The 26,079-nt window shown below is 57.8% G+C and overlaps 2 protein-coding genes across 2 annotated transcripts; both read left to right on the forward strand.

Annotated features, from left to right (window-relative positions):
• Positions 1 to 219: 219 nt before the first annotated feature.
• CRIP1 (cysteine rich protein 1) lies at positions 220 to 1,928 on the forward strand. The gene is made up of 5 exons (XM_007122214.3): positions 220 to 453; positions 1,321 to 1,415; positions 1,487 to 1,544; positions 1,625 to 1,671; positions 1,798 to 1,928. The coding sequence occupies exons 1-4, from the start codon at positions 414 to 416 to the stop codon at positions 1,663 to 1,665; spliced, it is 234 nt and encodes a 77-aa protein (XP_007122276.1). The 5' UTR covers positions 220 to 413; the 3' UTR covers positions 1,666 to 1,671; positions 1,798 to 1,928.
• Positions 1,929 to 4,394: 2,466 nt separating this feature from the next.
• TEDC1 (tubulin epsilon and delta complex 1) lies at positions 4,395 to 13,363 on the forward strand. The gene is made up of 8 exons (XM_007122215.4): positions 4,395 to 5,160; positions 5,258 to 5,336; positions 5,646 to 5,848; positions 6,137 to 6,292; positions 7,348 to 7,446; positions 10,406 to 10,492; positions 10,948 to 11,115; positions 12,453 to 13,363. The coding sequence occupies exons 1-8, from the start codon at positions 5,014 to 5,016 to the stop codon at positions 12,780 to 12,782; spliced, it is 1,269 nt and encodes a 422-aa protein (XP_007122277.1). The 5' UTR covers positions 4,395 to 5,013; the 3' UTR covers positions 12,783 to 13,363.
• Positions 13,364 to 26,079: the final 12,716 nt, after the last annotated feature.

Genomic DNA, 26,079 nt, shown 5'->3' on the forward strand with positions numbered 1-26,079 from the left:
CTGGGGCTTGGGGTGGGGTGCTCCCTCCTGCCCTTGGGGAGTCCACTGCCCCAGATCCTGGACCCGGCGAGTCCCGAGTCCAGGGCGAGGGGCGGGGCTCCTCCGGGTGCTCCAGCCCCGCCCCTTCAGTCAGTCCCCACGGATCTCCTGCACTGCTCGGATCACGCCCTGTCGTCGGCTAGGCCGGGGTCGTACCCCAAGGCGGGCGTGGACCAGATGACCTTTCTCGGCCTGTTGGCTTGGGTCCGAGGCCTCCGGGTCCAAGTCCAGGGCTCAGGGGGCGGGGCGCTAGGGGCGGGTCCCAAAGAGGCGGGGTCCCGGGGTACTTGAAAGACGAGGACCCGGCACGACCCACCCAGTCCCGCGATCCTCTCCGCTCCCGTTCAGCCACCCGCCCCGGACCCGGCGCCACCATGCCCAAGTGCCCCAAGTGCAACAAGGAGGTGTACTTTGGTGAGCGCACTCCACCCCCACCCTCTCCGGCTCGAACTGTGGGTCCCTGAGCCGCCCCACGCGGAAGCGCGGCCCAGGGTCCCCGCCGCGGGGCCGCTCAGGTGGGCCGGGGGCGCAGGGGGACCTGGGGCACCGCCTCGGGGCGACGCCTCAGCCTTGCCCGCGGCCGCCTGGATGTGCGGGTCGGGACCCCTGCGTCGGACGGCCCTCCATCTCCGTGCCCCGCTGTCTCTCCGGGGCCCGCTGGGGCTCTGCCCGTCTCTGGGTTCCGCTCTCCAGCCTCCTCTCGCGCGCGCCCTGGGCGGGGACCCCGGGGGGTAGGAAGGAACGCGAGGCTCTGGCCGCCCCTCCCAGCGCTAAGTAGAAACAGACGCGGAAACGGGCGTGCCGGGCGCGAGAGCAGGCGCGCGCAGATCCCGGGCGCCGCCTTCCGGCCCCGCGCCCCGGGGCCCACCCAGGGGAAGGGCCTTCCCCCCGCCTCGCCTTGGGGAAGGGCGCCCCTCAGGCCCCGCCGCCGTCACCGGTGCAGAGGCGGAGGGCTCAACCCGGCAGCCCGCCCGGGTCCCGACCCGAGGCCCCCTCGCCTCCTCCTGCAGCCCCACCCAAGCCCTCAGGGGCGCGCTCAGGACCGGCGCCCACCCCCGCTAGTTGGGCGGGACTGGCTGGGGACTGGAGGCGCCCCTGCCCCCCCGTGGGGCACAGGTGCCGCTGAGACCTTGGGTGGGCCACCGGGCGTGCGTGGGCGAGGCCTGGAGCACAGGTGGCTGGAGAAGGTGCTGTGCGAGCAGGTGGGTGTGCCCCGTGTCCCTGGAGCAGTGTCTCACCTCACGGGGGGGGATGTGGGGGGGCATGTCTGTCCCTCTGCAGCTGAGCGGGTGACCTCCCTGGGGAAGGACTGGCATCGCCCTTGCCTGAAGTGTGAGAAATGTGGAAAGACGCTGACCTCCGGGGCTCACGCCGAGGTAGGTGGGGCCTGGAGGGAGGCCGGGGCATGGGGGAGGGGTGACAGGCCCTCACGCGCCTCTCTCTGCAGCATGAAGGCAAGCCCTATTGCAACCACCCCTGCTACGCAGCCAATTTCGGCCCCAAAGGTATGCTCCCTGCAGCCCCCACCTGACCCTGACCTCCACAGCTCCTGGCCACCCCTAACCCGCCCACTGCTTCTCCGCAGGCTTCGGGCGCGGTGGGGCAGAGAGCCACACTTTCAAGTAAACCCAGGTACCCTCCCATCCCCCTCGCCCTGCCCAGCCAACCCCGAGAGTGGAGAGTGGGGTCCCCCACGCTGAGTGAGGTCCGACCACTCCCGGGGCCTGCACTCACCTCTGTCCCTGTCTCTCTGCACAGGTTTTGGAGACTCCATCCCTGGCTGCCCGGCGGGCCGCTGCCCCTCTGGGCCGATGGCAGGCCCTCCCCACAGGCACCTGGGGCTCCCCTGTAGACCCCCAAGCCCTCAATAAACCCGGACACTTGGAAGACCTACTTGTGTGTGCACTTCACTGGGGGAACGGTGCAGGGGGCTGTGGCTGGGGGCCCTGATGCCAGGCCCTGCCGGGCACTTGCTCTTCCTGCTGCAGCCAGCCTTGCTGCCCACTGCCCTGGCGGGGGCGGGGGTACTCTGCCGGGGAGCCACCCTGGACAGCCCCGCGTTCAGCCCTGCACATGCCCCAGCCCTCCTCTGCAGCTCTGGGATTGGTCAGCGGGAACATGAGGCTGCAGGGTGAATCCGCCGAGCTGGTTCCGTTTTTGAGCTCTGGGGAGCTGTGGTGGGGAGCCCTCTCCTGCCCTCCCCACTTCCTGCTGCTCCACCCTCGTCCCCATCCCCCGTCCCCACCCCGCCGGACACCACCTGCCTCATCCGCCCCCGCGCCATGTCCAGGGACTAGCAGGTGGCCAGCTGCCCAGTGGGGACTTTGAGGACTGGCTGGGGGCAACGGCTAGGGGCTTTCTGAAAACTCCTGTTTCCGTTCAGGGAGCAGCTGCAGACTGGGCCACCCTCGGAGCCCTCGCCGTTCCCCCCACTGGCCACTCACACTCCGGCCCTGGCAGACGGCCACCGTCCCAGAGCTCAGCTGATCTAAGAAGCCCAGAGGGCTCATCTCAGCCTTGCATATGGCCTCAGCCCTGCCCCATGGCTTGGCCGGGGGTCCGGCAGGCCTGAGCTGGACAGGCGTGAGGGGCCCCAGGGTGGTGTGTGGGGTCACGTGCGCGCGCGTGCGTGTGTGCATGTGTGAGATTTGGGTGATTCATAGAATTCCAAGGGGTGGGAGCTGGAGTGCTTCTGGGGACAGATGCAATTCAGCGGGGGAGGCGGGAGCAGAGGATACCAAGTGAGGCCCGGTTTCTCAGTGGTGGGGTGCAGGGGGGTGGAGCTGTCATCTGGGGGCCCAGCAGCTAAGGGCTTGTGGCCAGAGCAGGCACAGAGGGGGGAGGGGGTGCACCGGAAGGTCCGCACCGAGCTGCTGGGAGGTGGCCCTGAAAAGGCAGCAGAGACTCCTGGCCCCTCCGCCACCGCGTGGCTCACAGTCTGGGTGTGGGGGGCAGACTTGGGGTGAGCGCTTAGAGCACTGAGGCCCACAGGGAGAGTGGGTCAGCCAGGCCTCAGGCTGGGGAGGAAGGCGCTCCAAGCAGAAGGCCCAGCAGGTGCAAAGGCCCAGAGAGGGAGAAGGCTCATCGGGTTCCAGACCCAATGCATCAATCAGGACCATGTCGGGCGAAGGCTCCAGGGCGCTATGGCAGGCCTTAGCAGCATGGCCTCTGAGCTGTGGAGACAGAAGGCAGGGCCAGACTGGAGGCCTGTGCTGGTCCCAGCCCCAACTCAGGAGGGGACTGGAGGGGACTGACGGTGGGGTGAGGGGCAGACAACAATGCCCCCGTGCCCGTGGGGGAGGAGGGCTCTCGGGAGGTAAGCTGCCCTGGCGCTTGTCGGGTGGCCACTGAAACAGCCTCCTGGGGTGGGGGTGCCCGCGTCAGAGGCCAAGTTCTGGAGAAGGGGTTAGTTCTGGGGGGACACAGGGAGTGAGCAGCTGCTGTGCCTGAGATGGCGGGGGCTGGGGGGGGTGGGGGCGGGCAAAGGTGAGGACCAGGCGGAAGGTGGGGCGCCAGGCGTGACCGCACTTCCTGTGGGCTTGGCGAGGGCTGGAGGGGGGCTTGTCTGGGGAGCACTTGGGATCCAGGGAGGCCTGCTTCCTTTCTCTTCATCACTTCTCTCTTTCCCTTCTCCTCTCCTTCCTTCACTCTGTCCTCTTTACAGCTTTATTGGGGTAAAATTTCATACCGTAAAACTCACCTATGCACATCCCATCCGATGCTTTTTAACCAGTTCAGAGTTCTGCAACCGTCACCACAATCCAGTTCTAAACCATTCTCCTTAACCACAAAGATTCCCTCATGCACGTCTGCTGCCACTCCCCAGTCCTGGTCTCTTTCCAGGCCACCACTGACCTGCCTCCTGTCTCTGTACACTTGCTTTTCTGGACACTTCCTATAGATGAAAGGCACGTACAACATAGTGTTTTGCATCTGCCCTCCTCTGTGTCTGCGCTTCCCGGCACTTTGACCCGCATCATTGGTGCCGAGAGGGTTCCGTCCTAGGGCTGACTGCTCAGCTGGCGGCCTTTTGGGTTGTTTCGGTTTGGCTGTTACGAACAGAGCTGCCTTGAACGTCCGTGAGTGGGAACACGGGTCCTCACAGGTTCCGGGCACTGGCACGGTGGGGTCGTCTGGTAGACTTAAGTCTAGCTCTGAAAGAACCGCCAAACTGCTTTCCAAAGTGGCTGTGCGGTTACTCCTTTGAAGACTGTCTCTTCAATGGCAGGAAGGAGAGGCTGAAGGTGCAGGGCAGAGGTGAGGCCGGGGTGGGGTGGGGATGGGGGTAGGGGGTACCGGGGGTTAGCCGGACAGACGATGGACTGGACGGGGAGGGGCCAGGCGGGGTATGCAGGCGTAGGTTTGAAGGGAGAGAGAGTCGCCGGCCGGCTGGGAGGAGCACCCGCCCGCGCGCTGCGGGGTTGAGCCGTCGGGGTCCGTCCCCCGGTACCCGGGCGCTGGCCCCTGCGTCTCCGGCTTGGTACGCGCTGCGGGGTCCCAGGGCTTCCGGAGGCCAGAGAGGGCTTCCGGAGGCGGAGGGTCGCTCGAGCGTGTCGGTGGCGCCTCCCAGCCGCAGGGGGCACCCTGAGCGCCGCCGCTGACCCTCCGGCGGTTGCTAGGCTGCCATTTGGTGCAAGGGGCTGATTGGTGGGGTCCGGACGAGGAGAGTGTCAGGTTTCGCCGCGATTGAGTCCCGGAGGGCGGACCCCGCGAGGCTCTCAACGCCGATAGGTCCCCGACGCACCGGAAATGCCTCCGCACCGGACAGAACAGACAGCACTCAAACGCCGGGGGCACCGCTCATTGGGCAGGAGCTAGAGGCGTGTCTCAGCCTACTCGGTGGTTGGGCGCGGGCCCAGCAGAGGCGGCACCTGATCGGTGACTGGACGGGGGGACGCAGTTCTCGCGGGGATTGGACGCGGGGACGCGGCGGCGGCGGCGGCGCGCAATCTGAGAAAGGCGGGAGGAGGCTGCATGGGGCGGCGGCGGCGGCGTCGCCGGGTGGACCCGGCGGACGCGGCCAGGGCCCTGCCCGAGGCCATCGCCGCGTTGAGTCAGATGCTGCCCGCCGGACCCAGCCCCGAGACCTTCCGCCGCGCCAAGTTCGACCGTCCGGAGGCGGTGAGGCCAGCAGGGCAGGCGGCCGGGGCCAGTAGGGCTCCGGGAGGACGCGAGGACGCCGCCAGCCCTGCTGACCGTCGCTCTTTGATCCTCGCAGGCCCCCGCGCTCTGGCGGCTGCTCTTCCGCGTGCTCTCGCCGCAGCTGGCCGACGGCGCCTCGGCCTCATTCTCCCTGGGTAAGCCCCGCCTTCCTGTAAGGCCCGCCTGGTAAGGCTCTAGCCCCGCCCACCCAGAGAGCCCCGCCCACTGCACGACCCACGAGACAGCCCTCCGCAAGGCCCCGCCCACTGCCCCGCCTCCCCAATGAGACCCCTCCCCCCCTCCGCGTGAGCCCTTCCCCTTCCCGCCTCCAGGTTAGGTCCCAATGCCCCTGCTAGTCCCTTGCAAGCATGGTCTCTGCTCTGCGTCCCGCGGGGGTCCCTTAGGAGTCTGGGTAGTGTCACCTCCAGTGGGAGTCCCCCCTGAGCTGGCGTCTCCTACCGCAGAGGCCCAGGTCCGCTCTGTGAAGTTGGCGCTGCGGACCCAGGGCTACCCTAGGCGGGCCCTGGCCCAGCTCCCGGACGACGGCTCCCAGGGCGGCCGCGAGCTGCTGCTGGCCCTGGCCTGGCTCCTGGCCCGCGGACCCCTGCCCGAGCGGCTGCTGACCCAGAACCGCGTGCAGCTGGGCGACGAGATGCCCGTGTGCGAGGTGGGTGAGGGATGAGTGTGAGCCGCGCCCAACCCGGGCGGGAATCCTGGGTGTGGGCACCGGACCGGCGGGGTCAGCCCTGTGGGGGTCAGTCTTGCTGCCCCGAATGCCCGGGTGAGCACACGGAGGCAGGTCAGGGCCGGGGACGTGCCTGCAGGCTCTTTACCCAGCTCTTCCTGGCACCCCCGGGATCTCTTGGCTCTCACTCCCGGGGGCTTCCTTTCTCTTTCCCCTTCATGGTCTCTGCCTGGGGTGTGGGAGCAGTGCGTGACCCTTGCCCCTCCCCAGTGCGAGGCCCTGGCCAGCCCTGGCCCTCCTGCCCCCAGTGTGGAAGCAGACGGCTGTGTGGACATCCGCCACCTGCAGTGGCTGATGGGAAAGCTGCGGTTCCGGTGGCGAAACCTGATGGCCAGTCAGCAGGAGCAGTGCGCCCTCCTGGGCAAGGTAGTGCCACGCATGCGTTGTCCACCCGGGGGCAGTTGTCCTCTGTGCTGTAGGGGCCTGTCCAGCATTCCCATCTCAGGCTGGGGCCCAGCCTTTGGCTGAATGTGGGCCTTCCCAGGCCTGGCTGGGAGCTGACCTGTTGGGCACAGCCTGGGGAGTGGCCCAGAGCCTGACCCTAGGGCTCCAGGTTGTCCAGGAGGGGGCCTAGAGCAGGTGTTGCTGGACATCTATGGGGCAGGGAATCAGGGGGGCAGGGAGCCTGCAGGGTCGACCTTCCTGTCCCCAGAACTCGCCAGAAGCTTCAGACTTTATGTCACTGAGCACCAAAGCGGGCCCTGGGGAGCCACTGCTGCCTGAACACGAGATGGCGAGGAAGGCACCCCCTCCCACCGCATCCTGGGTGTGGGCTCACGGGCTTCCGGAAGGCTGGTAGGGCTCAGCTGTTGGGGCACAGGTGTCCCCATAGGTCCAGTGCATGGTCTGGACTGAGCGGTGGCTGGGCGGATGGCCCAGGGCTCACACCAGCGCGGGGCTCTCTGGTGCTAGACCCCCCCCCGCCTTGCGCTCTGCCCCTGGGAGAGGGTCTTTTGCTCAGCTAGCGTTTCCTGGGACCCCTCACTGCCTCTTGTCTGGGCTCCAGCTTCTCCTCTGTGTGGGGCACGCCCACCAGTTCACCTCCCTGCTGCCTTCAGGCCCCACCTTGCTGGGGTTCCCTCCCTGTGTCTGTGTCCCTGCCACTGGGCTCACTGAACCACTGAGCCTGTGCAGAGGCTGTTTCTGCCACCACGTGGGCCTGGCACTTGATGAGCTGAGGGGGAAGCGGGGGCGCCCCACTCTACCTATACTGCTCCCCTGGGAGCTGGGTGGGGTGCCCCTCCCTCTGCATGGCCTCCTGGTGGCTTCTGGGCCCTGGGCCAGCCTCCCGGCAGTACTGACTAGTCTCCTGGGCCCGACCCTCTCTGAACCCTGTTTCCTTGTCTGTAAGGTCCTTGCCTAGTGCTGGCGGGGGGGAGGCGCCCACCTTCTCAGCCTGGGGTCTGCACTGCCTGTTTCAGATCCACTCATATACCCGTGGCTGCCACAGCGACCGCAGCCTTGGCCACCTGTCTGTCACCGAAACGGAGCTGCTCAGAGACCCGGAGGGTGGCCGGCAGGTGAGGGCGGGTGGGACCACGGTGGGCGCGGCCCAAGGTGAGGAGGAGCCTGGGAGGGTGGGGGACCCAGACGGCCGGCTTTGAGCTGTGGGTGTTAGCCAAGCCCACCATCTTTTTAAAAATGATTGATTGATTGATTGATGGCTGCGTTGGGTCTTCTTTGCTGCGCGCGGGCTTTCTCTAGTTGTGGCGAGCCGGGGCTGGCTACTGTTCGTTGCGGTGCGCGGGCTTCTCATTTCAGTGGCTTCTCTTGCTGCGGAGCTCTAGGCGCGCGGGCTTCGGTAGTTGTGTCACACGGGCTCAGTAGTTGTGGCTCACGGGATCCAGAGCGCAGGCTCAGTAGTTGTGACGCACGGGCTTAGTTGCTCCGCGGCATGTGGGGTCTTCCTGGACCAGGGCTTGAACCCGTGTCCCCTGTGTTGGCAGGTGGATTCTTAACCACTGCGCCACCATGAAGTTCCTTTTTTTTTTTTTTTAAATATTTATTTTATTCATTTGGCTGTGCCGGGTCTTAGTTGCGGCATGTGAGATCTTTGTTGCGGCGTGCAGGATCTTCATTGCGGCATGCGGACTCTTTGGTTGCAGCATGCGGGATCTAGTTCCCCGTCAAGGGATTGAGCCGGGGCCCCCTGCATTGGGAGCGCGGAGTCTTACCCACTGGACCACCAGGGAAGTCCCCAAGCTCACCCCCTTGCCTGTGTAGGAGACACGTGCAACCTGAGGGCCTTTCTTGCCCCCTGGAGCAGCCAGTGCTGCTGTGTGTGTGCACGTGGCTGGGCACACTTTGGGCTGTGGGAAGAGCACAGGTGTCTGGGCCGGGCTGGCTGCCAGCCGAGGGGGGCCACTGGAATTAAGGAAGAATGCTCAAGCGTCTGAGCTGATGGTGTGGGTGCCTTGAGGCTGGGCATGTGTCACCTGTTGATGGGGAGGTGGGGGTTGGCGCTGCCCCACCCTCTGCTGACCTTTTCAGGAGCCCCCATCCATCATCACTGTTTCCTTCCCTTGGGCTCGCCTGGCCAGTGGGTCCTGGGACAGGCCCAAGGCTGGCCATTACTTGAGTGCTGGGCTCTGGCTTGTGCAGAGTGTGAGGCTGGCAGTGCCTTGTCCTGGGGCGCTTGGCTGGGTAGGAGGGCTGAGGCTCAGGGCAGGCCCAGCAGATCCCAGCTGTAGAGCCGCGTGCTCCTAGGGGGTCTGCATCCCCACTGTGGGGTCAGGGCGGCCACCTGGGGCTGTCTGCCTGGCCCTTGGTGCCTGTCCGGCCCGCGTTCCTGGTTGGTGCCTGGCTGGCTTTACCTGGGCAAGGCTGTGCTTGGCCCTGAAGGTGCTGAGACAGCATCTGGGCATACTGAGATGCCCTTGGCTCTGTCCCCTTTCAGGGGTGACTCGGCGAGGCCCAGGCCTCCTGCCCCTGGTCCCCTCCCTGGTCTGAGTAGAGCAGAGGCTGTGCCAGCTCCGGCCTGGTGCTGCCTGGGACCCCAGCCTCTGTGGGGGGCCTGGGCGGGTACGGCTCCCCTCCTCCTGGAGGGTGGTGCATGTTGGTGCCACAGGACTGAAAACGGCACGGCCAGGTACATGGGGACAGTTGGCTTCCTTCCAAGGATTCTGGATGGGGAGCTGGTGGCAGCCTGGACCAGCCGACCTGAAGGGGCTGCGCTCTTGGGATGCATCCCAGAAGCTTCTGGAATGACCTCTTGTTGCCGTGTCAGTGGCCAGGCATGCTGTGGAGTGGCTGGGCAGCATCCTTGGTTACTGGCTGGGCTTGTAGTCTTCTTATATTGTGGCTTGGGGCGCGGGGGTGTGGACACCCTCTGGGACTGTTCTTGGGAACTGAGTAAGCTGCTCTTCTCACTGGCCAGCAGGTGTATGTAGTGGGGTGTGTGTGTGTGGTGTGGGCATGTCCGCAGCCCTCCCCCAGACCACAGGGCGATTCTCACCGCAGGCCTGCCTTCGCCCTGCTCCACTGGCCGTGGGCTGGGCCCTGGGCCTCGTGTTCAAGGCCGCCCCCACTTGGCCCCCTGGCGCGGGAGCCCCTTGTCCAGCTATGTGCATCCCCTGGTTGCCTGGCAGGCACGCTGGTGTGCATGGCTCGGGCACCAGCCTCTGTGAGTGGAGGCCTGGCAGGGCTCTTGTCCGCCGACAGGGCAGTTGCCGGCTCTGGCCGTTTGTCCCGGCCCCAGAGCACACTCCTGGGCTCCCCTCTAGAAGGAGCGGTGCCGGAGGCTGGGTCACCGTGCTGGCTGCTGTGTTCAGAGAGGAGCACAGCGGGTGCCGGCCTGGGCCGTCCCAGTGGGGCCCGTCTGTCTCTCCACAGCTTGCCGTGGGCCCCTGGGGGGACCGTGCCTGGCCTTGCCCCTGTCCGGCTTCCCGAGGCCACAGGGGCCTCGGCAGGCGGGACGGGAGCGTGTGCCCGTGCGCTGGGCCACGGGGTCCGCAGGTGCGGGGCTGTTCGGGCCGAGCCTGCAGGGCGGGGCCGGGGGGCTGCGCGTCTGTGTTCCCCACCCTGGTCCCCAGTCTGTCCTCCGTCGCCTCCTGGCTGGGCGCCGCGCAGCCTCTGCCCTGCCTTCGGGCTCCAGCGGGCTCCAGGGAGGGAGTCCCGGGACCCACTAGTCTCCCGCATCCGGGGCCTCCCCGTGCGCCCGAAGCCTCCGGGGTGTAGCCCTCAGTCAGCGGGGGATGTGGGTGGAGTCCCAAGCGAGGGGGCACCGGGACTCAGGCCCCGACCCTGCAGGACCCAGGCTTGTGGGGGGCCTGGGGGACCGCTGGTGTGGTCAGAGGCCTGGTAGGCTTGGCCTGCTTGTGCTGGAGGTGAGGCTGCCCTGCCGTCCCGTGCCCTGCAGGGAGGTGGCTCAGCCCGCGGGTGCGCCGAGGCGACTGAGCCAGAGACGGTGGGCGGGGTAGGCAGGGTCCCGGGCGCACCGGGCTCTCTGACTCTGGGGCTTTTTAACGGTTTGCGTTGCAGCTGCTGCGGAGGCTGGAGAGGGAGAACGCGCGGCTGCAGGCGGCCCTCCAGTGGCGTTGCCGGGAGCTGGTCTTCTGGCGGTGGATGGTCAGGAAGCCGTGCCACCCACCTCCTGTCCCTCCCCTCCCCTCCCCTGGTCCGACCACAGCAGCCCTGGGGTGGTGGTGGGGTCTTCCCATTTTCCAGGCAGAAAGATAAGTCTCAGGGAAGCCCCCCACACCCAGCCCTGAAGCCGGTTTCGCACCCAGGCCTGTGGGTTTTGTGTGTGTGGCTCTTTCCAGATGTCTGTCTGTCCCATCACCACCCTTCCCAGCTCCTGGGGAGGCCCGGACTTCTCAGGGGTCTTGGCCTTCCGGAAGCCGGGCCTCTGTGCCTCCCTGGCCTCCAGGCCCACGGGGGTGAGGGTCACTGTCCAGCTCGCTCTGCGACCCGGGGGCGCGAAGTGACCCTGGGCCTCTGTCCCTACCGGCTGGGGAGCTGGGCCTCTGGTTGTGAGGCCCAGGCCTGCCGCCCACCCTCTCACTTGGGGTCCCTCTCTGCAGGACACGGTCCTGGGCGCCTGCCCCCCTGAGGCCTCACAGCCCACGTTTCTGCCCAGGATCCCCACGCCAGGGGCTGGAGAGTTGGAGACCCTGGTGCGGGAGCTGCAGGCCCTGCAGGGAGAGCTGCGAGAGGCGGTGGAGGCCCGGCGGGCGGCCTGGGAGGCCGGGGTGAGGACTTGGGGCCCTGGCCCGGGCTGTGCTCGACGGGGGGCTCCCACGGTGGGACTTGCACCATTTGGTCTGTTTGCAAGGGGGGTGGGCTCACCTGCCAGACGCCCCTGCCGCCCCACCCTGGCCGCCCTGATGGAGGTCTGTTCGTTCTCCTGGGGCAGTTTTGGTGTCGTCCCTGCTGGCTTCCGCTCACACCCTGTGGCCTTTTGAACCTGTTGGTGGACATGTGGGTCCCCCAACCCCACCTGGGTGCCACCCTCCTCTCTCCATGAGCAGGACTGGGCGAGCACCGGGTTTGTGGCTGTGAACAGTGGGCCACGTGCGCTGCATCGATTCCCTTTTTCTGAAGCATCTTAGAGTAAACTGCAGGTGTGGTTTTCCCCTCAGATACCCCTGGGGAGCACGGATGTTTCCTGGGGGCCTGCAGCGTGGCTCATTCAGGCCCTGCACGGCCATGTCTCCTCCGGCCAGGCCAAGCTGGAGCCCCCTGCCCTCTTGGGCAGTGACAGCTGAAGCACCGGTGACGTTTGCAGGCAGTTTCTCACCAGAAGTGGGGCCGGTGCTTGTCCGGGCTCAGGGCTCTTCATGCTTCCTTGTTGCGACCCACGGAGCAGTGCCCACTGAGGGTCGGGGTCGGGGTCAGGGTCAGGGCAGTTCCCTGGGGACACCAAGGGCACAGCCTCTTTGCGCTCCCTGCCGCCTGCAGGGTCTCTGGGATGGGCCTGCCCTGGGGGCCAGAGGTGTCCTCACCAGGTCATGTCCTCGGCCTGGCGTCCCCTTAGCCTGGCGTCCCCTTGGGTCAGGGCCACCCCATGCCACGCCTCTGCGAGGGCGGTGGGAAAGTGGGAAGCCGAAAGAGCAGAGGACATGCTGACCCCGCCTGGAGCGGTGGGTGGGATTGGGGGTGGGTGCCCCGAGGGTCTGCACTCTGGGCTCTGAGCAGACCCTGCAGGACTTGGCCTGCTGGGGGCCGCCAGGCCCACTCCCCCTGCAATACCGCGGTGAAAGAGCTGGGCCTGCAGCTGGGTGGTCCTGAGGGCTCAGCCCCTGCAGGGCTGTGGGGGGTGATCAGGCTGCTGGCCCTGTCCCCGGGGCCCCACGGCCTCTGGCTTAGGGCTCAGATGGTCGGTGCGGGTGACAGCCTGGAGGGGCCAGGCCTTCGAGCTGGCGCTGGGGTTGGTCCCCCTTGCCTGGGAGCGGCGGGCTCTGGGCCCTGGGAGGGGCCTCAGGACGGCTGGGGGCTGGGGGCAGGGCTCAGGGAGGGCCGAGGGCCCTGAGCCAGGGTCCTGATGAGACTGGTCACCCTCGGCTCACTTGCCACATCCCCTGTGCAGGTCAGAGGCCGTGGGCCCGAGTGGAGCGCTGCGAGGACGGCCTTGCGGGAGGCCGTGGGTCGGGACCTGGCGGCTCTGCGGCGGGTCTGCGAGCGAGGCGGCGGCCGCAGCCTGGCCCAGCTCCACGGGCCCCACCGGCTGGTGAGGACTGAGGCTGGGGCGCCCGGGGGCCCAGGCCTGCGGGCCCCTGAGGTGATTGAGGCACTGAGGAGCCGGGAGGCCCACCTGGAGGTGGTGCTGCGCCAGCTCCAGGGCCAATGTGGGCAGGAGCTGGCCAGGCTGGTGGGAGCGCCGCCCGGCCCCGTCTGGATCCTGCCACCTGGACGCTGACGCTGCCTCCTCCCAGGGGCTCCCCCATCAGCCTGGCTGCGCCTTGGAGGGGCAGATTCCAGGCCGGGTCGCTGCAGGCGCGACACGGACACAGCCCCGGTGGTGCGGGCACGCTGGGCCCCAGGCCCCGGGTCCCCACTTTGGGCAGTACCCAGCCCCGCAGCCTGCAGTGCTGGGGGCAGGCCCATCGTGGTGGCCACGGGCATTCAGGATCTGGAGAAGACCCGGAAATAAATTGTGGAGGCCTCCTTGCAGGGCTGAGGCTCCAGCTGTCCCTCCGCCACCCTTCCAGGTCTCTGTCCGGGGAGGGGGTGCTCCCCTCAGGCCCAGGGCGAGGGGTCCCTGGGCAGTGGTGGCTGAGGCTGGGCTGGTCCACGGCTGCCCAGGTGCTGGACGGACAGGCATGGCCTGCAGCACAGGGTGGGTGTCAGGGCCCCGGGGGATGCAGTGTCCTGGATGCGCCCTTGGAGCCTCCTTTGTACACCGCGCCCTGGGCCACGCCTGTGCCTGGTGTGCGTGTGTGTGTCTGTGTGTCTGTGTCTGTGTCTGTGTCGGGCAGGGACGCCGGATGGGAACCTTGGGTTGGGGGGACTCTGCTCCGTTCCTGGGGGTGGTGCCCGGGGGGTGGAGGGGGAGGACACTCTGGACAGTCGGGGCTTTGTTCCTGAGACTGCTCGGGGAGCTGGGCTCCGCCCTGACAAAGGGCCGTCTGTGTCCGGAGGATGTGCCCCCAGCCTGCCAGAACAGGCCCCTCTCCTTCCCAGGAGGCTTGGCTTCTTGGCACCTGCCCCGTCCCCCTCCCACCAGCGGACATGGCCTCAGCCCGGCCTCCCTTGCCGGGCTCCCCTCTCTCCCAGGGTGCTCCACCCCGACCTTCTGCCGGCCAGCTTAGGCCCCAGGGCCCAGCCACAACGCCTTCTCATAGGCCTTTGCTGTCCGCTTGGGGAGTGCTGGCTCACGCCCAGGGGCACCGGCCCCTCTGGGCCATTCTGGGCCTCCTTTGTCCTGGGTTGGGGCACACCTGTGGCGCCTCTGCACTGGCCTCGGGAGCACTGAGCAGACCGGGGGGGCGAGCCGGCCCCCCTTCAGGAGTGCCCCCCTGACCCTCCTCATAGGCTGGCCCCAGAGAGCCTCTGGCCTGAGCCCCTCCCTCCAAGGCCTGGCCCCCACTCCTAGCCCCTCTTATGGGCTCCCTGCTTGCTCCAGTCGGGTCCAGGGCACACGGGACTCAGGCCCCTGCCTGCGGCCCTCGAGTGTTTAAAGGCACTTCTGGACCCCCTGCTGCCGTCCTCCTGACTGCCCCACGGGGCAAGTCCACTAGGAATTCCCTGCCTTCTGTGAACTCCCTGAAGCCGGGATGGCCACTGGCCCTCAGGAACTTAAGTTTTAGAAACTCAAATGCAAACTGCGTTACGGAGCTGTCACTTCTCAGACTGATCTGTAGCTTCAGTACAATTCAATCAAAACCACAAGCGTGTCTGTGTGTCTGTGGGACCTGGGCTGGTGATTCTGAAACACGAGGTGGAACCGGCCCAAGAGGCCAAGCTGGGGGGGAGTGGAGCCGTCCGCGGTGACCCCGCGAGGCAGGAGCTTTCCAAGGCTGCAGGGAGCAGGCGTGGGCCCTGGGGTTTGGCTCCGACTGTTGCCGTGATAAGTTAGCGGCTCACGGCCCTGACCCTGCCGTTCTGTGGGGCTGAGGTCTGGTGGGCAGGCAGGAGGCCCCGGGGAGATTCCACCGTGGACCTCAGGCCTCACACGGGCTGTCATCTCTAACACTCCCTAGCCCCGCAGCCCCGCGGCCACTGCAGTCCCCTTCTGCATGTGACAGGACAGGTTCACAGGGCTCAGACCCACGGGACAGGCGGGGTGCGGGGCAGCGTGGGCCCACGTGTGCACTGGAGCCTGCATGGCCCGGCTGCATGCGTGAGGACTGCACGCTGGGGCTGCAGGGTTCCCCGCCAACCCACAGACACAGCCCTGCAGGAGGTGAGGATACCACGCTCCTCTCTGGAGTGCCTTCCTAAGACCACAGTAAGTCACTGCATCAAGACTAGAAACCTGTTCATTAGAAGACACCGTAAAGACAGCGAAAAGGCAAGCCTGAGCAAGCGGGAGAGTTTATCGCAACACCTGTAGCCCGTAAAGAACTGGTGTGGAGCAGATAGGGCCATCAGCTCAGGGGAAGACACCGCAGAGAAGAGGAAACAGGAAGTCAGGTAAGTCAAAATGTTCGCCTTCGCTGTAACCGGGGACGTGCGGGCGCGCAGTGTGGCCGCGGGTGGGCGGGGCACCGGGAAGGGGTGGGGCTGGATTCGAACTACCCACGGGAAGCACACGGGCACGTCTTGTGAGAGGGCCCCCCCCCCGCCCCGCCGGAGTCGCGGGGGCAGGAGCGGATGTGGGAGGTCCCTGCCGTCCGCCAAGGCGGGTGGGTGAGGGAGTGACGGGGACAGCCGGCTGGCCACACTGCAGCGGCCTCCTGGGATCCGGAGTCAAAAACCCTCAGAGTCTTCTAGAAAGCACAGGCATGTCGCAGAAGACGACACACAGGGAGATATTAAAAAAGCAAAGCAGGGCTTCCCCGGTGGCGCAGTGGTGGAGAGTCCGCCTGCCGACGCGGGGGACACGGGTTCGTGCCCCGGTCCGGGAGGATCCCACATGCCGCGGAGCGGCTGGGCCCGTGAGCCGTGGCCGCTGAGCCTGCGCGTCCGGAGCCTGTGCTCCGCAAAGGGAGAGGCCACGGCAGTGAGAGGCCCGCACACCGCAAACAAACAAACAAACAAAAAAAGCCAAACAGCCGTGACCGGGGTAGGGAAGGGATTCTCACCTGTGGGTAAAGCCCGGGACAGCGGGGCTGCCTTGCGGGGCTGCCTTGCGGGGCTGCCTTGCGGGGCTTCGTGGTCGTGGGTTTATTAACGGTTCCCACTAGCCCCCAGGGCACCTGTCCTTTGGGTGTGTCAACCGTGAGGTCAGAAATCGAGGAGCCAGTCCAGGTGCCTTCCCGCGGCCAGATAGCTCTGCCTCCTGTGCTCGGGCTCTTGTTCTGTCACCTCCACCTTCACGGTCCTTTTGGTGCCCTACCCGACTACCCACTGGCCGGCCTCCCTCTCCCTTGTCCTTATCTGCATTGGTCGACCTTGGCTTGACCTTGGCTTGGGGGCGTGGCTGGCTGGTCAGGACTGAGGCCCCCTGGGGCCCACCTGCAGCCTGAGGGGTATTCCCCGTGGCCTGCTGAAGTTCAGGTTTGGGGGGACAGGAGCATCTCTCAGCGGCATTTAGGAGACAATCCCTGTTGGCGGGGCACAGTTGACGATCTTGGTCCATAGGCCCCGGCACCCGTGTCCGTGCCTGTGGGTGTGGCTGGTGGCCACGAAGTCGTGCCTCTGGAGCTCCGCTGCCCCCAGCTGGGTCCTGGGCGCTGAGTGCAGCTGGGCGCCAGCCTCTCTGTCCTTCTTGGCCGAGCTGGGCTGTTCCCCCTCTCGTCCATCAGCCAGGATTCCCGAGGTGCTCAACGGGCGCAGCCCCGGGGCTGGGGGCAGGGGCTGGGGGAGAGCAAGCACCATAAACGAATATGCATCAGGGGGCGATGGCCCTGGCCGTGCAGGGTTGGGGTGCGAGGTGACAGAGGGCGGTGGTCAGAGGAGGCCTGCCCAGACGGTAGAGGAGGGGAGGAGAGGGTGCTGAGTGTCCCGTCCAGGAGGGTGGTCCAGGCAAAGGAAATGGCGTGCTTATGCGGGGGCTGCATGGGGGGAGTCCGGGAGGGGGTAGGACGTGAGCTCAGAGGTGGGGTCGCAGAGGGGCGGGGGCTGCAGGCTTTTGTGCCCCAGGTCAGGATTTCGGAGTTTCTTCCGAGCGGGGTCAGGGCACCGTTCAGGGCCAGGTCCCGTCTTCGTTCCAAAAGGCCCCGTGTGCCCCTGGCGGAAGAGCTTCTGGGGTTCAGCGAGAAGGCGGGTGAGGGGTGTTGGGCTGGGACCTGGTGCACTCTGGTAGATTTGGGGCCTGGGATCTGTTGCTCTCTTGGCTGTGGGGCTTGTGAGCTGGTGGCTCCTCTTTTGAGTTGTTTTTCTTCTTACCGTCTTTATTTACAATTCTCAAGTTTTTTCCTTCCCTTGTAGGGACAATTTTTTAAAATTGTGGTAAAAAACACGTAACATTAAGTTTGCCATCTTAACCATTTTTTAAAAATTGAAATACAGTTGAGTTACAATACTGTGTTAGTTTTGGGTATACAGCAAAGTGATTCACACACACACACACATATATTATATATATATATAATATATATATATTTTTTTCAGATTTTTTTCCATGATAGGTTATTACAACATATTGAATATAGTACCCTGTGCTATACAGTAAATCCTTGTTGCCTTTTATCTAGATTGGGGTGGTCATTTCATGGTTAAATAAATTTGTCAAAACGCAAAAAAAAAAATCCTTGTTATTTATTTTATGTATAGTAGACTATATCTATGAATCCCATGCTCCTAATTTATCCTTCCCCACCCCCTTTCCCCTTTGGTAACCATAAGTTTGTTTCCTATGTGTGTGAGTCTGTTTCTGTTTTGTAAATAAATTCATCTGTATTATTTTTTAGATTCCACATATAAATGATATCATGTAATATTTCTCTTTGTCTGACTTACGTCGCTTAGTGTGATGATCTCTAGTTGCACCCATGTTCCTGAAAATGGCATGATTTCATTCTTTTTTCTGCCATCTTAACCATTTTTAAGTGTACTGTTCAACAGTGTTAAGATATTCACACAGTTGTGCTACAGATCTCCAGAACTTCTTACATCTTGCAGCACAGAAACTCTGTCCCCACTAAACACTAATTAACCCTCCCCCAGCCCTGGGCCCCCACCATCCTTTCTGTTTCTGCGAATCTGACTCTTCTGTGAGTCCATATGAGTGGACTCACGCAGGATCTGTCCTTCTGTGACGGCCTTATTTCACTCAGCATAAAGTCCTCGAGGTTCATCCATGTTGTAGCAGGTGTCAGGATTTCCTGCCTTTTTACGGCTGAGTAATATTCCATTTATGGATAGACCTTGATAGGCTTACCCCCTCATCTTTCAGTGGACATTTGGGTTGCTTGCAGCTGTTGGCTGTTGTGAAGAACGCTATGATGAACGTGGGTGTGCAGGCATTCCTCTTTTTAGTTTAGTTTTAGAGGATCTCTGGGTCATCAAGAGCCGGGCATGGCTTGATGGAGACAGCCGTGCAGCCCGCAGAGCCCCTGGGAGGTGAGCCAGGGGCAGGGACCAGATGGGGCACCCCTGGCTTGTCTACCTTGGGAGGAAGGTAGCGGTGACTGTTAGCTCCCGCTAAAGTTGTTTCTTGGGTCTGATTGTTTTGGCAGCTAGCATTGCCCTAACTCAGGGTTCCTGCACTTTCTCAGTTCATGGCGCTTGCAATGGCTCAGTAATTTTTTTCACAGCACCTCTTGGTCCAGAGAAATACCTAACACTTCTGTGTATTGTGGCCAAAGAGCTTAATAAGTATTTAGGTACTAACAACTTAGTAGCAGTTTAGAAAACAAACCCAAAACCCCAAACAAACCAACAACACATAAATTGAAAAAACCCTTAATTCTTAGAAACTACAATTACTTATTAATAGGATATCTGAAACTGTTAGACTCTACACACCTTTTCAAACCTTAATCACATTGGACACTGCCACCTGCGTGTGGAATTTTGCCTGGTGTTTGCTTTTTTATTTCAGCAACTGCTGTTAAACCAGCTTTGCAAAGAGATATCTTAGAAAGGAAAGCAGTGCGATACAGTATGGAAACTCTGAGTTCAGTCGAATTATTCACAACATGTCTGGCATGCTCTGTATCCCGTGTTTCCCTCAAAAATGAAAAATACCCTGTAGTGCCCCTGAGAATTCACTGTAGCACCCTGGAGTGCCTCGGCACACAGTTTGGGAACTGTGGTCCTAATCAACTCAAGTCTTTGTGTTTCCCTATTCTGTTTCTTTCCACTTTGTATTGTGTTTTATTGTATTTTATTTATTTTACTTTAATTTTTTTTTTTTGTCGAGTGGCTTGTGGGATCTTAGTTCCCCGACCAGGCATTGAACCCGTGCCCTCAGGAGTGAAAGTCTGGAGTCCTAACCACTGGACCGCCAGGGAATTCCCTGTATTGTGTCTTTAAAGCTCCATCCTCGAAGCTGTGTGTACAGCTCTTCGCTGCTTCTGCCCAGCGGATAAGGTCCCAGATTCACTACATTTACCATTTCCTGCACGTGGACACCCTGGCTGCCTCACAAAAGCCTCTGCTCTTGGGTGGACCTGTGGGAGCAGGGCTTTGGGGTGCACACCTGGAGCAGACCAGTGAGTTCTCCAGTTGGTCGGTTGGATGTTCCAGTCCATGGTCCCAACGTGTCCTCGGCCCCTGTGACCCTCCCTCAGCATGTCCTAGCTTCTGCAGCTTTGCCAGTTGAATAGGCATTAAGTGGTCTCCCAGTTTACTTGACATTTCTCTAATCATTGAATTTGACCATCTTTTCATGCACTTGCTTAGTTTTGGGGCCTTCCCCTTCTGTAACTGGCTGGTCATATCCTTTAATCGTTGGTGTTTGGGGGCTGCTGACTTTCAAAAATGGCTTTGCAGAAGTTCCTTGAAAATTCGAGATATGAATCCTTCACTGGTTTTACACATTATAAATATCTTCTGCATTCTGTCATCTGTCTAAAAACTTGCTCATGGTTTCCCTTTGTTGAATAGAAAATTTAAAGTTTGTTTTAATTGAATTCATCATGTTTTTGCCTCTTGCTTTTTACAATTAACATTTGAAGACATGCTTCCCTCTCTTGTGTCATATTCTCCTACATTTCCTTCTGTCAGTTTTTTCTTCAACGTTTAGATCTTCGCTCCATTTAGAGTCCACCTCTGTGTGTGATGTCAGGCAGGAATCCGTGTCTCTTCCATGTGGGGAGCCAGTTTCCAACAGCGTCTACACACAGACGTATCCTGTCCTCGTTGATCTGGGCCTTCTGCATATTCAGCTCCCGTCTATCCTGACCTTCCTTCTGTTCCACGGGTCAGTTCATGTACCCATACTACGCTGCTTTTATCACCGTGTGTTTCATCAGGGTTCGGCCAGAGGAGCAAAACCAGTAGGGGTTCTATATGAAGGGATTTATTACCTACTGTTGCTGGTGTAGAAAGATACTGTGAGGATGGTGGTTTCATTTTGGCCGTCTTGCTAACGCTTACCAATCCGAGGCGGTGATCCTGACTCTCAGGCTTCAAGGGCACGTAGCTAAGGTTCCCCATTCAGTACGGTGCTTGCTGTGCTCTTTTGGTACATAACTTTTTATAGCTTTTTTTTCTTTTTTAAAGATTTATTTATTATTTATTTATCTTATTTTTATTTTTGGCTTGTTGGGTCTTAGTTGCGGCATGCAGGATCTTTCGCTGTGGCGTGCAGGCTCTTTGTTGCCGTGCGTGGGTTTCTCTCTAGTTGTGGTGCGTGGGTTTTCTCTTCTCTAGTTGTGGTGCGCAGGCTCCAGGGCGCATGGGCTCTGTAGTTTGTGGCACGCGGGCTCTGGTTGAGGCGGGCGAGCTCAGTAGTTGTGACGCGCGGGCTTAGTTGCCTCGCGGCACGTGGGATCCTAGTTCCCTGACCGGGGATGGAACCCACGTCCCCTGCATTGTAAGGTGGATTCTTTACCACTGGACCACCAGGGAAGTCCCAACTCTTTATAGCTTTTAGAAAGTTTCCTTCCACTCTTATTTTCCTGGGAGCTTTTTTAGAATCATAACTATTAAGTGCTTTGTCTTTATTAATCAAGACAATCATATGATTTTCTCCTTTACTTTATTGTAATGAATTACATTATATTAACACATCAACACCCTTTCCCAAGTCAAACGATCCTTGTATTCCTGTGAGAAGCCCTATTTGATCATGATACTATAACTTTTAAATATACAGTTGGTTTTGGTTAGCTAAAATTTTATTTAGAACATTCACATCTGTGCTTGAAGTGAAATAGGTCTATAATTTTCTTCTTTTTTTTCTTCATATTTTCCTTATTATGTTTTGGAATCAAGATTACATTGGCCTCATCACAGCCTTTGCCACCTATTTTCTGGAAAAACTTGTTTTGTGTGTGGTTTTTTTTTTTTTTTTTTTGCGGTGCGCGGGCCTCTCACCGCTGTGGCCTCTCCCGTTGCGGAGCACAGGCTCCGGACGCGCAGGCTCAGCGGCCGTGGCTCACGGGCCCAGCCGCTCCGCGGCACGTGGGATCTTCCCGGACCGGGGCACGAACCCGCGGCCCCTGCATCGGCCGGCGGACTCTCAACCGCTGCGCCACCAGGGAAGCCCTGGAAAAACTTGTTAAGGTAGGAATTAACTGTTCCTTGAAACTTGGATTTTAAAGAGCAAAAGTTTTTGATGTTGATGAAGTCCAGTTTATCAACTTATTGTTTATGGATTGTGCTTTTGGTGTCATGTTTGTTTGTTTGTTTGTTTTTGACCAGCACCAGGTCATGAAGATTTCCTTTTACATTACCTTCTAAAAGTTTTATAGTTTTACATTTAGGTATATGATCCATTTTGAGTTCATTTTTGTATGAGATTTGAGGTTTAGGTTGAGGGTTTTTGTTTTTGTTTGCATATGGATGTCCAATTTAGTGAAAGTACTATCCCTTCTCTGTTGAATCACCTTCACACCTTAGTTAGAGCTAATTGGTCACATTCAACAAACAAGGAATAGAAAGGAACTTCCTCAACCTGATGAAAAGAATCTGCCCAAACTCCACAGTTGACATAATACTTAATGGTGAAATATTGAAAGCTTTCCCCCAAGATCAGGAACAAGGCAAGGATGTTTACTCTTGTCTCTTCTATTCAACATTATATTGGAGGTTCCAGCCAGGGCAATTAAGCAAGTAAAAAAAAAAAAAAAAAAAAAAAAAAAGGCATCCAGGTTGGAAATGAAGAAGTAGAACTGTATTTGCAGATGACAAGAATTTGTATATAGAAAATCCTGAGGAATCCACAAAAAAATATTAGGACTAATAGGGTTCAGCAAGGCTGCAGGATACAAGATCAATATGCAAAAGTCCATTGTATTTCTGTGCACTAGCAGTGAATAATCCAAAAATGAAAATAAGAAAAACAATTTCACTTACAACAGCATCAAAAAGAATAAACTAGGAATAAATTTAACCAAATGTTGGGTAAAACTTGTGCTCTGAATACTACAAAGCACAGGTGAAAGAAATTAAAGAAGGTCTAAATAAATGGAAAAGACATCTTAACGTTTATCACCATATTGATCTATAGACTCAACGCAGTCCCTATCAAAACCTCAGACGGCTTTTTTCAAAAGTGACGAACTGATTCTAAAATCATATGGAAATGCAAGGGATACAGAATAGCCAAAACAATCTCAAAAAAGAAGAACATAGTTGGAGGATTCACACTTCTCAATTTCAAAACTTACTGCAAGCTACAGTAATCAAGACAGTGTGCAGTTATAAAGCAGAAACTAACACACCTTTGTAAAGCAATTATACTCCAATAAAGATGTTAAAAAAAAAAGAATCCGCCTGCCAATGCGGGAACACGGGTTCAAGCCCTGGTCCAGGAAGATCCCACATGCCACAGAGCAGCTAAGCCTGTGTGCCACAACTACTGAGCCTGTGCTCTAGAGCCCACAAGCCACAACTACTGAACCCACGTGCCACAACTACTGAAGCCCGCGTGCCTGGAGCCCGTGCTCCGCAACAAGAGAAGCCACCGCAATGAGAAGCCCGCGCACCGCAACCAAGAGTAGACCCCGCTCGCCGCAACTAGAGAAAGCCCGCGCACAGCAACAAAGACCCAACACAGCCAAAAATAAATAAACATATTTATATTAAAAAAAATTAAAGTAGCACACCCCACCCGAAGCATTCCTTATCACATTCATACCTCCTAAAATTATCTATAAAATTATTGTTTATTTGAAAAAAAAAAAGGACAGTGTGCGGGACTTCCCTGGTGGTCCAGTGGTTAAGACTCCACGCTCCCAATGCAGGGGGCCCGGGTGCAATCCCTGGTCAGGGAACTAGACCCCACATGCCGCAACTAAGGGTCTTCATGCTGCAACTAAAGATCCTGTGTCCATCAACTAAGACCCGGCACAGCCAAAATAAATAAATAAATATAAAAAAAGAAAAGACAGTGTGGTACTGTCATAAGAGTAGACATATAGACCAATGGAACAGAATTGAGAATCCAGAAATAAACCCTTACATTTATGGTCAATTGATTTTTGAAAGGGTGCTAAGACAATTCAGTGGGAAAGGAAAGTCTTTTCAACAAATGGTACTGGGACAACTGGATATGCAAAAGAATGAAATTTTTATATGCAAAAGAATTAAACTGGATCCTGTATTAGTTTCCTAGGGCTGCTGTAATAAATGACCACAAACTGGATGGCTTATAAGAGAAATTTGTTGTCTCACAGTTCTGCAGGCTAGAGGTCTGAGATCAAGGTGTTGGCGGGGGTGGTTCTTTCTGGGTACTCGAGTGAGAATTTGCTCCTGCTCCTGGTGGTGGCCAGCAATCCTTGGCATTCCTTGGTTTGCAGCTGCATCACTCCAAGAGCTGCCTCTGTCATCACATGATCTTCTTTCCTCTGTGTATGTGTCTGTGTCTTCAAATCTCTCTTTCCTTATAAGGACACCAGTCATTGGATTTAGGGCCCACCCTACTCCAATATGACCTTAATTTAAGTTGATTACATCTGCAAAGACTCTATTTCCAAATAAGGTCCCACTCACAGGTACTGGGACTTCAGCATATCTTTTGGGGCACCATAATTTAACCCATAACAGATTCCTTTCTTACAGCATACATAAAATTTAACTAAAAATGGATCATAGACCTGAATGTAAAACCTAAACCTATAAAACTCTTAGAAGAAAACATGGGGGAAAATCTTTATGACTAGGGTTAGGCAAAACCTTCTTAGATATGATACCAAAAGCACAAGCAACAAAAGATGAGATAGATAAACTGGACTTCATCAAAAGGTTTTTTTTTTTTTTTTTTTTAATTTATTTATTTATTTACTTTGGCTGCGCTGGGTCTTAGTTGCGGTACGTGGGATCTTCGCTGAGGCATGTGTCATCAAAAGTTTTTAAGCTTCAGAGGACACCATCAAAAAAATTGAAAAGACGACCCACAGAATTGGAGAAAATATTTTCAAATTACATATCTGGTAAGAGACTTGTATCCAAAACATAAAAAGAATTCCTTCTTACAACTCAACAATAAAAGGACCATAACGCAATGGAAAAATGCATAAAGAATTTGAACATAAATATAATCACCTGCATATAGAAGGAGCCGAAACTATGGATGATAATGTATTAGTGAAGGCAGAGAAAATACAAAATAAAAGTTTACATCTCAGTGAATGCTCACATTTAAAAAAAAAAAAAAAAAAAAAGAATTTGAACAGACATTTTCTGCATATAAATCCTGTATGTGTTTTGTTAGATTTATACCCATGTATTTAATTTTGGGGGGAGCCAAAGTAAATATTATTGCTTTAAAAATTTTGGTTTTCAGTTGTTTGTTTCCAGAATTTGAACAGACATTTTCCGCATATAAATCCTGTATGTGTTTTGTTAGATTTATACCCATGTATTTAATTTTGGGGGGAGCCAAAGTAAATATTATTGCTTTAAAAATTTTGGTTTTCAGTTGTTTGTTTCCAGTAGAAGCAGGATTGAAGTTGTTTTGACCTTGTATCCTGCAACCTTGCTAACCTCACTTATTAGTACTCAAATTTTTTTTTTTGGTAGAACTTTTGGGATTTTCCACATAGGCTTTCATGCCATCTACGAATAGAGAGAGTCTTATTTCTTCCCTTCTATTCTGTATGTCATTTATTTAGTTTTCTTATTTTATTGTATTGGCTAGGACTGCCAGTACAATAACGAACAGTAATGGATAGAGTGGACATCTTTGCCTTGTTTCTGATCTTAGGGCAAAACACCCAGTCCTTCATTATTAACTATCATGTTAGTTGTAGTTTTGTTTTGCCTCTTTTTTATTTTTTCTTTTTAGATACCCTTTATTAAATTTAGTAAAATTTCTCCTATTTCTAGTTTGCTGAGAGTATTTATCATGGATGGATACTGAATTCTGTTAAATGCTTTCTATGCATGGATTGATATGATCACGTATTCATCTTTTTTTTTTTTCGGGCCTCTCACTGTTGTGGCCTCTCCCGTTGCGGAGCACAGGCTCCGGACGCACAGGCTCAGCGGCCATGGCTCAAGGGCCCAGCCGCTCCGCGGCACGTGGGATCTTCCCGGACCAGGGCACGAACCCATGTCCCCTGCATCAGCAGGCAGACTCTCAACCACTGCGCCACCAGGGAAGCCCACATGTTTTCTTCTTTAGATTATTAATATGGTGGATCACACTGATTTATTTTCACATGTTGAGCCAGTCTTGTTTCCCTGAGATAACCTCCCTTTGGTTGTGGTATTTCTTTGTTTTTATTTTTTATGTTGCTTGCTTCTATCTGCTAATATTTTATTGAGAATATTTGTGACATGATGGCACTGGATTTTCTTTTTCCTTGTGGGTTGGATTTTCCTGGCTCTTCATATGCAGAGTAATTTTAGATTGTATTCTGCACATTCAAACGGTACCTTATGAATATCTGGTCTTGTTTAAATCCTATTGAGAATGGTGATGGTCTTGTTTTAGCATGCAATCAACCCAGTTGGGTTCAGGCAGAAAATTCCAAATAGCCTTCTGTGGGTAGTGGTTTCAATGTCAGTTCTGTTTTCAAAGTCTTTGCAGTGTTATTTGAATCCGTCCTGTGTGGGCACTGCCCAGTGTCCAGTGTGGGACTCGTGCAGTGCCGTGTCCTTTAGTTCAGTTCTCGGACTCGGGGTGACAGTTAGGATCGGACCCAGGCACACATGGCTTGGGGTTGAGCCCGGAAGTCATGAACAACTTCATGGGTTGCCTTCTGGAGCCCCTCCTCCGGCATGTCTCCTTTACTTTCTGGCTCCTGGGGCCCCCCTTTCCAGTCCTCTGGCAGAAGTTGGGGGCTTTAGTCACCCCACCCTCCTGCACACTACCCCTGACTGTGCCTGCATCTTGAGAAAGAGAGAAGGGGCTGGCTCTCCCCGTCCGCTCAAGGCAACTGGGTCCCACCCTCTGGGACCACGTCCCCTCTGACTGGAGAGGAGGGTCTTCTCCCTGAAAAGGTGCCTGTGAACCCTGATGCCTTGACTGCAGCCTGGGCGGGGGTGGGATTGCC

Source organism: Physeter macrocephalus, chromosome 11 (assembly GCF_002837175.3).
Source record: "Physeter macrocephalus isolate SW-GA chromosome 11, ASM283717v5, whole genome shotgun sequence".
NCBI lineage: Eukaryota > Metazoa > Chordata > Mammalia > Artiodactyla > Physeteridae > Physeter > Physeter macrocephalus.